The sequence below is a fragment of the Diceros bicornis genome, chromosome 2 (genome assembly GCF_020826845.1).
Source record: "Diceros bicornis minor isolate mBicDic1 chromosome 2, mDicBic1.mat.cur, whole genome shotgun sequence".
In the NCBI taxonomy this organism is placed as follows: domain Eukaryota; kingdom Metazoa; phylum Chordata; class Mammalia; order Perissodactyla; family Rhinocerotidae; genus Diceros; species Diceros bicornis.
Genome location: NC_080741.1, coordinates 32,990,634 through 33,004,801, shown reverse-complemented (window position 1 = coordinate 33,004,801; position 14,168 = coordinate 32,990,634). Strand labels below are relative to the sequence as shown.

At 44.0% G+C, this 14,168-nt stretch overlaps 1 protein-coding gene across 2 annotated transcripts in view; it reads right to left on the bottom strand.

The window, feature by feature from the left end:
• The window catches only part of LOC131413597 (pleckstrin homology-like domain family A member 1), a 159,674-nt gene extending 145,840 nt beyond the window's left edge, over window positions 1-13,834 (bottom strand). Inside the window, exons 1-2 of one of the 2 annotated variants that reach the window (XM_058554203.1) lie at window positions 13,428-13,834; window positions 12,632-12,879 (exon numbers count right to left, since the gene is read on the bottom strand). In XM_058554203.1, coding sequence (XP_058410186.1) covers window positions 12,632-12,879; window positions 13,428-13,521 — 342 coding nt within the window. In that variant the 5' untranslated portion in view covers window positions 13,522-13,834. Of the gene's footprint in view, window positions 1-12,631; window positions 12,880-13,427 lie in introns of those variants that run through there. The other variant, XR_009221988.1, reaches the window with a different exon arrangement.
• Between the last annotated feature and the right edge of the window lie 334 nt (window positions 13,835-14,168).

Genomic DNA, 14,168 nt, shown 5'->3' with positions numbered 1-14,168 from the left:
ATTCTGAGAAGTACCATCCTAGTAATCCCCACAGTGTGAAGACAATCATTAGTAAATGGCAAAGAGGAGGTGTCAATGGTGCTTCAGCCAGTGGTTCAACTACCCACTAATAAAGGCTTTGAACTTGGATAATAGAAAAGCTGTCTCTTGGAACCACTTTACCAGAGACTGTTTTCTATAATGGCCAAGGACAAATACCAAGATTCAGTGGAACACCTAAGGAAAAATAGCAATACCACTAGCCAAAGTTTTTGAATGAGATCTTGTTCTAGGCAGCCTCTACACACAACAATATAGATAGTTCAAAAACAATTTGTAAGTAATTGACCAAAAATCTAAAGCAAACCCCAGGAAGGTGTAAAATTTCCATCCTTGTCAAAGGATTGGTTTCAGAGCACCTCAGAGGGATTTTAGTCAACAATGGCTGGGGCAGGCCAGGAGAGGTGAAATCATAATCTATACATTGTTGTCCAGTAGAACTTCCTGCAATAGTAGAAATGTTCTATATCTGCACTGCCCAACCTGGTAGCCATTAGATTTAGGGCTTTTGAGCCTTTGAAGTATGGCTAGTATATATGAAGAACTGACCTTTTAATTTAATTTAATTTAATTTTAATTACATTTAAACTTAAATAGCCACAAGTGTCTACTGACTATCATATTGGATAATGCACATTGAAAAACTGAGGAAGGGAGTGCTGAGGATTGAGAGTCTGGTCCAGGCAAGTGGGAAAGCATTGCCAGGAAAGCTGTAAGCCTACGGCAAGGATAGCACCACAGTTTCATCTTGCAGGCCACCTCCCATTGATTGTTAATGAATCCCTGCTTCCAAGGCTAAGGCTGAATTCAATTAAGAAAGAGTACCCTGATTAACTAGAGATCTCTGCCATGAACAAGGAAGGGGAGTTGGTGGCACAGGTGCTATAGTTTCCTAATGCCAATATGGTGAGGATAACTTAAACTCTGTGGAGCAAGTAGAGAGAATTAGATAGAGGAGGAGGCCAAGTCCTGACGCCATAAGATAGATGGCAACTCTAGAAAACAGACTGGGTGATGGTTATTTCTTTGCTGCCCTGAATTGATGCTCTTGTATAAAAATGGTTAGGCAGCGGTTCTAAACATATGCCTTTAGCCAGACAGCTAGGGGGCCACTGGTGTCAGATTATTTATTTAGTTGCTTATTTATTATCTGCTTATTTATTTAGCTGTTTACTTGTTTAGTATTTGTCTCTTGCACTAGAATGTGGGCTGCATAAGGACATGGACCATTCCGGGCCAGAAAGTAGGTATTGGGTAAAAGATTGTCAAAATGAGTATTCATACTCAACCTTATTCATCACATTCATATATTCAAAAATATATTTGAAGGCCTGCTACATGTAATGTACTATGCTAGGGTTGGAGAAATAGCTGGGAAAAAGACAGACCCAGTCCCTATCCTCATGGCTTTCATTAAAGAGCTAATTACACAGTTAAGAATGTATAAATGTATTTATACCACAATCAAGAATGGTATGATACCATTCTTTTTGTGTGTGTGTGTGTGTGAGGAACTTGAGCCCTGAGCCAACATCTGATGCCAATCCTCCTCTTTTTGCCAAGGAATACTGGCCCTGGGCCAACATCCGTGCCCATCTTCCTCCACCCTACATGGGACGCCGCCACAGCATGGCCTGACAAGCAGAGTGCCAGTCCACGCCCAGGATCCAAACTTGCAAACCCCAGGCCGCAGAAGCGGAGCATGCAAACTCAACCGCTATGCCACCAGGCCGGCCCCTATGATACCATTCGTGATACCAAGAATGTATGACACCAGTGGAAAGGGACCTGACTTATAGGGTAGGAAGGGAAAGGTTCAAATACGGGAAAGCTTCTTTGAGGTATTGAACTGAATTTTGAAGGCTGAATAGGGATTAACTGGGTGAGAGGGAACTGAAGGGCAGGGGGCTGCAGGGAGAGAGAACATTCCAGGCAAAGTAAATGGCTAGGGCAAAGGCTCTGGGTAGGACACGGTGAGGTCCAAAAACTTAAAAAAAAAAAATCCAATATTACTGTCATCCAAATAGCAAGCAAGGCAGAGGGGCAGGAGAGTAAGCTGTCCAGGATCAGTTGGTAATGTCCCTGGAGGAATACTGCAGCCCAAATCCAGTCCCTTGGACCTCCCACACACCTGAACCCACCCAATATCGTCTGAGGGCATCTTTTCCCAGAATTACCACATGTTCCTATTGACCCCATCTGCCAGCACCTTTAACTCTAATGAGATACTTTTTTGCTCAATTTCTTAAATAGGGTCACAGAAAACCACAGGGGAAAAATCTCATTTATCCAACAAAACCAAAGAGACTTATACACACACACACACACACATTCAGACTTGTGTAAGAGTTTACAAAAGGCTTTGCCCGTATATTAGTGAATTTGTTTCCAGTCTAGATAGTTCTTGGAAAGGTAAAAATATTATCTCCATTTCACAGCTGACAACCCTGAGGCTCAAAGAAAATGTGACCTGTCCAAGAGTTCAGTTGGAAGGGACAGAGCCAGGATTCAAAGTCACACCACCCAAGACCCATTATCTTCCCTGCAAGAGCAATTTCTTCCCAATGGAGAGCCCCATGGGAAATGAGTCTGATCCTTAATGACATCAATCCTACCAACCATGAAAATTTTTAAAAATTATTTATTGAAGTGATTTTTGTCCTGCCAGTGAAGGCACTCCCCCAAAGAGCCTTCCCTTCTCCAGCTAGGGAAACTGTCTCAACTAGCTTTTTAAAACACACTTACTTCATGGTTGGAGGCCTTGGGGAACTGCCTTGGAAAGTTCCACAGCCACTTATTCAGAAAGGTAATGCTATTCGTCTAATTCAAATCCAGAGCCTTGCTCTGAACTATTTTTTAAGTCAATTTGGAGAAACTGGAATCATTCATAGGGCCTCATTAGTTCTGAAATATGATGATTCATTTTCAGATTCATGGATCACATGCCCCAAAGCACTTTCAACAGTGACAGCTTTCATATCTGAGAGTCTGTAATGGTCTAGATGCTTTACTTGTATCCTGTAATCAGGATGACCAACTGTCCTGGTGTACCTGGGACCCAGGGTTTCCTGGGATGAAAGGAGTTGGTCACCCTACTGGTAATTCAATCCTCATAAGGCTCAGGTGTGGTAAGGAAGCCTTATCCATCATCTTTACTAACAAGGGAATCCAAACCAGAGTGTTCACATGGTTTGCCCAAGGTCCTCACAGCCTGTAGGAACAAAACTGGGATTTCAACTGAGACCTGATTCCCAGGGGTTTGCCCTCCCCTAGCCCTCTGGGTAACCACAGCACTATAATTTAGCTGAGAGAGATGGACATCCTTGGGTACTGAAATGTAAATGAACACCTCAAGCCTTCCACTTCTCTGGAGAATTCTCACTTTTCTACCTTATGAAGTGAATAGGATTTTTCAGGACTGAAATAAAACTGGGAGCACTCTTTTGCCTTAAGCTCAATGTCCTGATTTGCATGTCAATGCCAGCAGTGTTATTTCACCTGAGGGCTGCTTTCAAAGCACCCAGGGCAGTGCAAGCAGTTTGGGCTGGGAAAGTAACCAGTAAGTTGTAGAGAACAGGTCTTGAGTCACACCTGACGAAGGAGAAACAGCAAGAGTCGGGCAGACTTAAATTTAAATCCATCTTCTGCCATTTACTAGCTGTGTGACCTCAGGGCTAATAACAGTTATTTGGCAAGATTACTGTGGAGCATAAAATGAGCTCACCCAATGTGAAGCTACCTTGCTCCATGAGTGGCACCTGATAAATGCCCAAAAAGTGTTAGTTCACCCACAACCCCCAAGAAAGGAAACTCAAAGTGTCCCTTGCTTTGTAATCTCAAACTTCCACCAGGACTTCTGAAACCTAAACCTATGTGAAAATAATAAATTGTATCAATAATAAGAATACAAAGAATCCAATTTTTTTTTAAATGGGCCAAAGATTTTTTACCAAAGAAACATACAGACGGCAAATAGACACATAAAAAGATGTTCAACACCATTAGTTACTAGGGAAATACAAATTAAAGCCACAATGAGATATCATTACACCTACTAAAATGACTAAAATTAAAAATACTGACAATACCAAGTGTTGGCAATGATGTGGAGCAACCGAAATTTTCATGAATCGATGGTGAGAATGCACAATGGATCAGATTTTAAACAGCTGCTTTTGAAAATAGACTGGCAACTTCTTACAAAGTTAAACGTACCATACGACCCAGCGGTCCCATACCTAGGAATTCACCCAAGAGAAATGAAAGTGTTTATAGGAGCTTTATTCATAAGAGCCAAAAATCTTTGGCTTTTGTCAAATGTCCATCAACAAGTGAATGGATAAACAATATGTGATACATCCATACAATGAAATACTACTCGGTGAGAAAAAGAACTACTGATACATACATCAAAATGAGTGAATATCAAAAACATTTTGTTAAGCAAAATAAGTCAGACACAAAAGGCTATACACTATTTGACTTAATTTGTATGAAATTTTGGAAAAGGCTGGGTGAGGTGAGGGAATTGTCTGAAGAGGGACACACAGGAACTCTTTGGAGGTGAGAGAAACATTCTACATCCTGTGTGGGGTGGTGGTTACACGGGAACATACATTTGTCAAAACTCATAGAACTGTACACTTATAAAGGGTGAATTTTACTGTCTGTAAATGATATGCAAATGAATCTTACTTTAAAAAGAAAACAGATTGTAAAATATACGAGGTCTAGCCTGGGGAGGGGGACGCACCCTTGGGAAAGAGGTGGAGGTAGAGGCACGGAAAGGATGGACAGGGCAGACCCAGACACTAGTTTTTGTGAATGGGATGTGACCTGCGCCTTTGGTTACTAGGCGAGCCGACCAAGAACAAGGGAGTCATTCACTGGTCAGTGTCTCTACGTGTCCCGCAGTCTTATTTCACTTGGCTCCCTTTAATGCCTGCTAGACAGGTCAACACTCTATCTCTAAAAACGTATTAAATGGCCCCACTCACAAAGAATATGCCAGCAGAACCCCTATTCCTGCCGCTGCCCCCAGTTGTTTCTGGCTGAGCTCAAGAAGGCTTTTAAAGAAAAAATTTTTTTTTTTACAAATGAAGACAATAGTCTAGTCTAAGAAAATGGATTCTTCTTACCACTGATTTCAACTCCGGCAAGGCTGCACCCACGGAAAAGGAAGATTATCTCAGTAAAAACTCCTCAGCCCAATCTCAAGCTTGACACACGGGTGCCCACAGCAGTTCCCAGACCCCAATGCACAAGTACATAGAGGTCCATGGAGAAGCGAGGACAATAAAGCAACGAGATATGGTGGGATGAGATGGCATGTACATGAGAGACACTCAACACTCACCCCGAAACCCCAAGAACGGCTGAAGGCTGCTACCTATTCTTTCTCGAGAAAGGCTATTCTGAAATAAATTTTCTTTATTTATTCTATTTTGTGCTTAAACATCCTTTATTCATGAAATGACGTAATGTCCTCTCTTGTCACACAATAAATAGGAGTTAATTCTATTTCTGTCTCCTCATTTTCTTTTAAATGTACTGATCCATGAAATTCCCACATGGGGGAACCCTCCTGGACGGTGTTAGGCTGCCATAACAGGCTCGAACCTCCACTCTCAACCTACTACCTATGAGATAAAGTCCCAACTTTCTGCCATGCCACCACACAGACTTCACGATAAATATACCTCCAGCTGCTACCTCCGCTCAATACTGTGACAAGCTTCCGAATCTTTCTCAGCCATACTAAACTTTGACATGTTCCCTGCATCTGGAAAGCCCTTTCTCTGCATTTCCTACTCCTCTGAGAAATGCTCCTTTCCATGTGGACTCCATGCAGGTAGAGTAGCCGCTCCCTTCTCTGCAATACCTCAGATTCTCATCTCTCTGATGGCCCTCATGTCCTTATAGCATCATGATCTGTGCATAAGTGTGTCTCCTCCATGAAACCGTGGGTTTCTCTTTTTTAATTTTGCAACCCCCGTGTGTAAGGAAGTGCTTAATAAGTGTGGACTGAGCACAGAGAGGCAGAATTCAATGTAATCGCTATTTACCGAGTGCCCACTATGTACCAGGCATGGTGCTGGCAAAGCGTGTGCTCAGGAACAAACGGCTTACCCCCCACATTTGTCACCCAAAAATGAGAAACACACTGTCCATGGTGCCTCCTTTTGCAGGACTCCCTCTGTAGGATGTAAGGTCCAAATATGAGAACAGAAATACCTTGACATGTAGATTCAAAGGTCAAAGAAAAAGTTTTAGGGATTTGAGCAGGAAACCAACTTGCTTTAATTTAGGGGCAAAGAAATGTTAATACATTTTAGTCTAATGACATGACTTCCATGGAAGGTCTATATTTTAAAACATCAGAGCCCAATCACATTCACCCTCAGATTGTCTGCTCAGCAGATGTGAAATGTATCACTAATTTCATTTTATAAGTGGGAAAACTAAGAATTCTGAATTTCTGAAGCAGGCTCTGAACGCTTCATGTGACTGTCAGAATTCAGAAAGGGTTAGGATTCCCCAAGAATAGGAGGGATTTTGAGAACAATCATGCCATCTGGATGCCCGTCCTAGGCTAAAGGGCCCTTTAAGTGTCAGCTCTGCCTTTGGGCAAATCACTTGGCTGGGGCCTCAATTTTCTCACTTGTAAAAATTGGGAAATTGGGGAACCAGACTAGGTAGGCCATGTCTTCCAATCCAGTTTCCTAATTCTAGGAACCTCATGTGGCAAAATAAGAATAAGTAGCAAGTCCTCTGCTCCCCTCTTCCTGTACATAAGCAATAGATTACATAATTTTCCTCTGTATTCTTTCTTTTCAAATGGTAGAAAATTAATGCTAAAAAACACTCCTGTTTCTTGGATAAGTTAATTTGTCTGTCTCTCTCTATTTGTCTGGTTCTCTCCTCTCTTTGCCACTATTTCTCTCTTGTTTTCTTCACTCTCCCTCCTCCCCCACCCCCAGGAGAGAAGTTAAACGGGTAGTTTTTCCCCCTAATATCCATTCTCCTTGGTCTAGTAACAGCGTCTTGATTTTTTTCCACAGGAACTATACCCCTTCCAAAGGATACAATTTGCCAGAACCTTCAATGTGGATGCCCACCCTTCCCTCACCAAGAAACAAATACCTGATCCACACAAAGCCAATTAGAGGACCTTTCCATGGTTCTTGAGTAGAGTGACCTAAAGGCAAAAAATGGTTGGAATTTATTCTTCTTATGTCACTGCCCTCAAGAGACCATTCATCACTTTCTACTACTTAGATCTTCTGAGATTCCCTAGCTTCGATATTTCCCAAACACCAGTTTTATCATTTTTCCTTTGATTCTGTGATTACCTTCTAACCTTATAGTAAAATTCCTTTTTGCTCAAATTAAAGTCAGTTTCCACTGCTTGCAACCAAAGAGCCCTAAAGGATACAAATTTTAGCCCAATCATTTTTTTAAGTTTTAAAATTTGCAACCTACTCCTCCTGAGAAGCCATAAGTGTAATGTGCAAAAGCAGGACAATCCATTTGCTTTAATTAACGTCTTGTGTGTACTCCTGGGGGCTGGGCTGGATGTAAGGGCCTTCCATTCTGGTCCTCCTTGGCTTTCCTTATGAGAGAGGAGACGTCTATTGACAAGTCAGAGGAAAGGATAACTTTTTCCTAACCTCTTGCCCACCAGGAAAAGACCTGGGAACATCTCAAGGCCCACAGGGCAAAACTGAGTCAATGAGTACCAACCTGGTTTGATTGTACAATAGTGTGTCTATATCATTTCTAGCCCCACAACCCTCTGGGAAACTGAAAATTCTAGGTGAACTTGGAGCCCCAACTCATTCTCCTTTTCAGAACTCTGGACTGCAATAGTAATAACAATAATCATAATTATTATTATTAACAATTCCTGAGCAGTCAGTACCTATGAAACGTTAAATCAAGAACTTTATATGTTTTACCTCATTAAAGCCATACAATAATCATAGGGGTAAGTGCTATAATTATTCCTATTTCACAGATGAAAAGATTGAGGCTTGGAAAGATTAGGACCTTTTCTGAGGTTAACAACTAGTGAAAGACAGAGCCAAGATCAAATGTGGGTCTTTCTGATTTCACTCTTAATCAGAAAGCCAATACTCTTAATTACAGTGACATCCTGCCTGACAGGCAAGTTTCTGCTTCTGTGCTGGAAATCAGAGTTCACCTGGCTAACACAATGCAAAGACGAAAGGGCTTCCATTATTTTTCATGCCAGGAACAAACACCCAAGAGGTTAGGCATCAAAGTGAACTGTCATGATTTTATCAATTGCCTTTTCTCCTCTACCTGCCACTCGAGACTTGGCTGTCCTCTGCGTACTGACAAACCTCATCTTACCTGGAGCAGGAATGTTTTTCAGAAAAAAATTAAAAAGAAGACTATCACTCCCCATAAGTTAACAGCACTCAAGAGCTTTGCCAAAGTTTAACTCCCATAGGGATCACTGCAGCATGATACAGAGCTCCAGGGACCTCCAGCTTGTACTTTGCAAGTTGCTCCTCCCCACCAAAAAAAGGGGCAGATGGTTAAACTGAAGTTAAATTTGGCTCTTAAATATCCTCTCAGAGAGCCTTTCAGATGTAAAGAAAGTCCTAAATCCTAAAAGGATAGAATGGAAAACATCGATTTGTTACACATTCACTCAACAAAAATTGACTAGACAAGTTTAGCTAATAGTATTGTTAACCAATGTTATTAACCAATGTTAATTTCTTCACTGTGATATACATACCATGATTAAGTAGGATGCTAACGTTAGAGGAAGCTGGGTTTGAACTCTCTGCCTTATCTTTACAATTCTTCTATAAATATAATAAAATTATTTTAAAATAAAAGGCTTTAAAAAATATACTGGACAGGCTGCGTAAGAGATTCCCTACAGCATCTTCTGTAAGACTGATGGTTTAGGACAGCATTACTGATGAAATGTAGTTGAGGTGAGAATCTTGAGTCATGTTCATCAATGAAGTATCATTGGTAGCAACAGCACAGAGTCTCTCTAGTCCAAAACCACAAGAATAACACGTCTTGCAAACCAAGGCTTTAACGAGAGCTGAACAAAAAAGAGTTTGCTCACTATACTTCACCTATGGGCCATAAATACACACTTCTATACAAAACATCACGGTAAATGGTGTGTGTGTGTATGCGTGTATGAGAGAAAGAGAGAGGGGAACAAAAATGGAGGATATATGAATGCGATGAAGCTAAAGCAGACAAGAAAGAATCATTTATATCACTCATCTGGGACCAGGGAAAGAACTCACACATTTGTATAAGTAATGATAACATAGATGGAATAAGATGCTGGGGTGCAACACAAGGAACTTTTCCAAATGAAGTTTCAGAAATACCTATCCAAGAGTTATGTAGCATAAGCAAAGCATTTCAGAAAGGTTTTAAAAGACACTAAAAGGATGGAATATTTAAGGCCTCCAGAAAACTCTGCAAGCAAGTTTTGAGGATGATTAAATCCAGGGTGGAGGGCACTTTCAAGGATTTGAAGGTCTCTACTTGAGGACAGTGACCATTTAATCTCCATCTGCAACACTAGAAGAAAAGAGTTTTGTCCAGTCTAGAGAATCTCTTTTCAGATATGAGGAAGAAGTTCTTGCGATAATGGGTGAGGAAATACCTCACTAGGTCCCCAAGGGGGCGGGGATCCCACATTGTCTTTGGATGCCATTGCAAGGAGAGGAGATTGCTTTTCATAAAGGTTTAATACAAACCTACCTTAAAGCCCAGAGGAGGAATAAATGGTCGATTTAGGGTCTTCTCCAATTCGTGGAGTCAAATTATATATAACATGTAGCTGTGTTAACATTCCTCTGAAGAGCAGTTGCTAGAGAGGAATCCGGCATTGTCATTCTAGGAACAGAAGCGCCAATCACGTCATGAAACTCTGGCGTAAAAAATCCCTTGACTGATCCAGTTTTCTAACCTTTCTTCCTATTTCAGAGACTTTCTGCAGACGCATGACCGTGAACCTGCAATTTAGGAGACAAGCTGATCTGGCACTAACCTCCTATTTTTTCTCCAATAAGACAACTGGGGTAAATTCATGAGAAAATAAATCATGGCCCCAAACCAGAATCTGAAAAAAAAATGCCATTACTCCCCTGACACTTTATATGGGGGGCAGAGGGCAGTAACATCCCTTGACATCCTATTTACAGTACTCTTGCTTAGGGGAAGATTTAAAATAAATAATACAGTATTCAAAATCCATATTGTAATACTCTCATGAGTGAGAAGAAAACATAATAGTCCAATACATTACATTTGTACATTACTGTGTTTAAATCCTACCGTGATAATTGCCCCACCTCACCCCACACAGCTTGGTAAAACCACGTTCCACTTTATGCCAGTTTGTCTTCCACTTATATTTTAGTAGAATAATTTGGTCAGACATCCAAAGGCCTTCCCACTAATGAAACCGGGATTTGCTAAGAAAAATCAATTTATAACTTGCTTTAGTAGCCATCAAAGAGAAAAAGAGTTATTAAAGGCTGAAACACAGCAATCACCCTCGAACTCTTGGAGGAACCAGTAGGAGAGTACCAGAGACAAGCAAAGGGTTAACACAGCTGGTTTCTGGGTTAAGAGAAGGATGCAACATAGTTTTTTAAGGCAAACACCTGGAGAGAAAAAAGTAGTATTTTGTTTCCACCTCAAGAAATTGCAGACAAACATAAAGTAAATCATATCAGTGGAATACTCAATTATCTGAACATGCTCATTAACAAAATGTAATCAACTCACTTTCAGTCCTCTCTTCACCTGCTGTAATATTTGTAGTGCACTGCCTTCCTTATTCCTCATAAGCAGGAGAACATTAGACAGTCTGCATGGTGCATCAAAGGGAAACAAATAAGCACAGATTTTTGCTGATGGCAGGAATTTCTCATGCTCAGGGCTTATGAACCAACAATATGGGAATGGCAGCACTGGCTGTATATTTTAATTATTCCCCACACCTATTTTGCAAAAGAGACTTAAAGTTCAATTAGGTAATATAATGCTCAGTTATGGTTATTTCATAAAACTGAGAGCAGTCATTTAAAGTAGTAAATATGCAGTCCTGACAGAATTAAATATTCATGAAATCAAGAGCAACTGGAAAGCTGAGGATATCAGAATATTAAAATTCATTATAGTTTTTACAATGTAAATCTTATATGCATTTGTAAGGCACCCCAGTGCAGTCTAGAGTGTGTTCAAATTCCCAGTTCCTGCCATCTAAATTACAATATTGATTTTGGTAGATAAACAACAATCTCAATCCTTAGCTCAGTTTCAAAATGCAAAACAATTTTGAACATTTGCAAATACCAACTTGTTAAGTGCACCTGTCTCCAAATACAGAACAGCAACACTCAATGTGATCTCAATGTGTTTCGGATATTTGTTTAATCCACCAGTATTTTGGGAAAGGTCCAACAGAAACCAAGGCGGTCTCCTAGGAGGAGTACTTCATGGCATGCAATTCTTTTCTAACCGGGAGAAGTGGCTATTTTCTTGTACGCTTCTCTAAGTGAGCAAAAGTGAGAAAGTATATTGACTGACCCTTCTTTGGTTCCAATATTCTGATTTGTTGAACCAACTGTTCCCCAACATTAGCAGCCAATTTCAAAATATATTAACAAATACATGTGTACACTTTATACAGACACAACTAAACAACACTAGCTTCCACAAAACTGAACTCCAAAGGTGTATAAAGAAAGAAGACTGTGCTCAGAGACAAAGCTGTAATAAATACACTCTAATGATATTACCAAGGCATTATTTCCTATGCCATTTCCTCTACTTTACAATTTTCTCAACAGAAGAAACATCACCACCAGAGAAAGGCATTTGAGCCATTTCTCACTGGAATCCAATTATCTGAAGAACTCTTCTCTCCACTGTAAGTAGTGGCTATCCCCTGGTCTACAATGACACAGCAGGGCTGCAAAAGCTTTACGGGGCTCATCTGCCACCAGGCACTTGGTCCCTGCCCTCCTGGGTAGGAGGATGCCAGGTGAGGAGCAAGACCTCCAGCTTAGAGCTGGGTTAAGCAGTGCTCTCCATTCTGCAAATGAGCCAAACTTTACTCCCATTGTTGTCATCTTTAGGTTGATGTCACCTCCCTCCAAGGAGTCTCAGAAGCCACTTGGCAGCTCCTGAAGACATATGTTCCCCCTTGACCTAGATCATCCAAACAAGCCTTGGTTATATTGTGCTGGCAAGCAAAGGTCTCTCCACACTGCTCTCCTGAGGTGCTGTGCTCTACCCTGGGCATCACATCGCATGTACCAGAAGACTTTTCTCTGCACACACCGCTGAATACGGAAACCAGGACAGACTTCTGCACACGCCTTCCAGTTCAGAAAGTCACTATCGCCCAAGGATTCCCTTAAATCTCACGCCTTCCCCACATCTGCAACCCCCACCACCACACAACCGAGGGAAAGGGGTGGCGGGCAGCGGAGGGGTTAAAGTGACAGCCACTACTAGAGCTCCTTGGTTTTGTTCAGAAGGTGTCACAGCGCCAACACTGTGGACCTACCTTGCTCTCTCCCTTCTCGCTGTTGGGTCGCGCCTCCGGATCGTCGCTGTCCTCAGCGCCTGCACTCTCGCCGGGTAGTTCATCCTGAGCCAGCTGCTGCTGCTGCTGCTGCGGCTGGGGCTGGGGCTGGGGCTGGGGCTGGGGCGGCTGTGGCGGCGCCTGGCAGGCTCCGCCAGCCCCCTGGGAGCGGGGGATGGGCTCTGGGCGCGGAGAAACTCCCTCAACATCCATCTCCATCTTCCCATTCACTGGAGGGCAAGACAAAAGCGGAGCGGAGACTTGGCAGCGGCGCCCGGCGGCTCCTCAGCTGCCCGTGGCACGCATGGCTCGCCGAGGAGGGGCCGCCTCCCGCGCGCCCTCCCTCCTGCCACCCTTCGCCCGCGCTCCCCGCAGCTCCGCTCGCCTGCTTGGCTCGGGCACTGGCGGCGTCTGGGCCGGGGAGCGCGAGGACCGAGTAGCCGCGTGTCCTTGGAGTGGTGGCCTTCAGGCGCCCCCGGCAGTCCCGCTAAGCAGAGCGCATCCCGGCGGCGGCAGCGGCGGCGACGCCTCCCAGCCGCGCGCCCAGCCCCGGGGCCGCTCGGGGACTTGCTCTCCTGCCCGGCCTCCTTACTCGTTGCTTTCCAGCCTCTGCTGGGGCTCCTTGTCGTTTCCCCTCCCCTCCAACCTTCTGAACAAAGTTATTGGAAGAACAAACCAGATCGCCAGGATTTGCCGGGCGAAACTGACAGGAATAGGGAATGTCAGGTGTAAGTGAAATCTACCATCCCCGCCAGCTGATCAAGCGCCGACCCCTCACCTTTGCCCTCTCCCCGGCGCAGAATAGCCAAGAAAAGCAGGGTTTTCCGACCTGGGCAAGGTGGTGGCGGCGAGGACTGGAAGGAAGGGAGCATGCATGCGGAGGGCTGATGGCTAGTACGCACACCCCTAACCCCAAGCGACCCCCACTTCCACCCTGGCCCTGGGCCACCTCGCTCGCTCCCGCGGCCGAGCGCGTCTCCGGGGTCAGCGTGTGTGTATCCCAGAGCTCCCGCTCCTCCGTGGGCTCCACCGCCGGCTCCGCGCCGCACAGCCCAGCACTAGAGAACTGGATCGAGTATAGAGGAGAAGCCAGCGGCAAATTCCGGGCAGGAAACCAACCTACCCTCGCCTCCGGCCCGATCGCGGGCTAGAACCGGGAAGGGGTGGGGCCCCGCCTGGGAAGCGAGGACGCGAGTCTCACAGCGCGCCGGAGTTTGGCGTAAAGGTCGGCAGTGGAGGGTCGATGGGGGAGGCGGAGGGAGAAGCGAGAAGTCGCTGCCAGGCATTTGCTGCAATGTGCCCCGGGGTGGGCGCCGGCTGGGCGCCGCCGCTCCCAAGTGGCGAGCTCTCGTGCGCTGGAAGCGCGTCCTCAGCAGGGCAGGTCTCCAGGAGGTTCCAGTGGTGACCTCAGGCCAGGCGGTGAGCTGCGTCTATAAATATAGATAGACAGAGATGACAAGGGTAGACTTGGAAATTCTTAAATCGGGGCTCACCGACAGTCAGGTGATTAGGATGACTT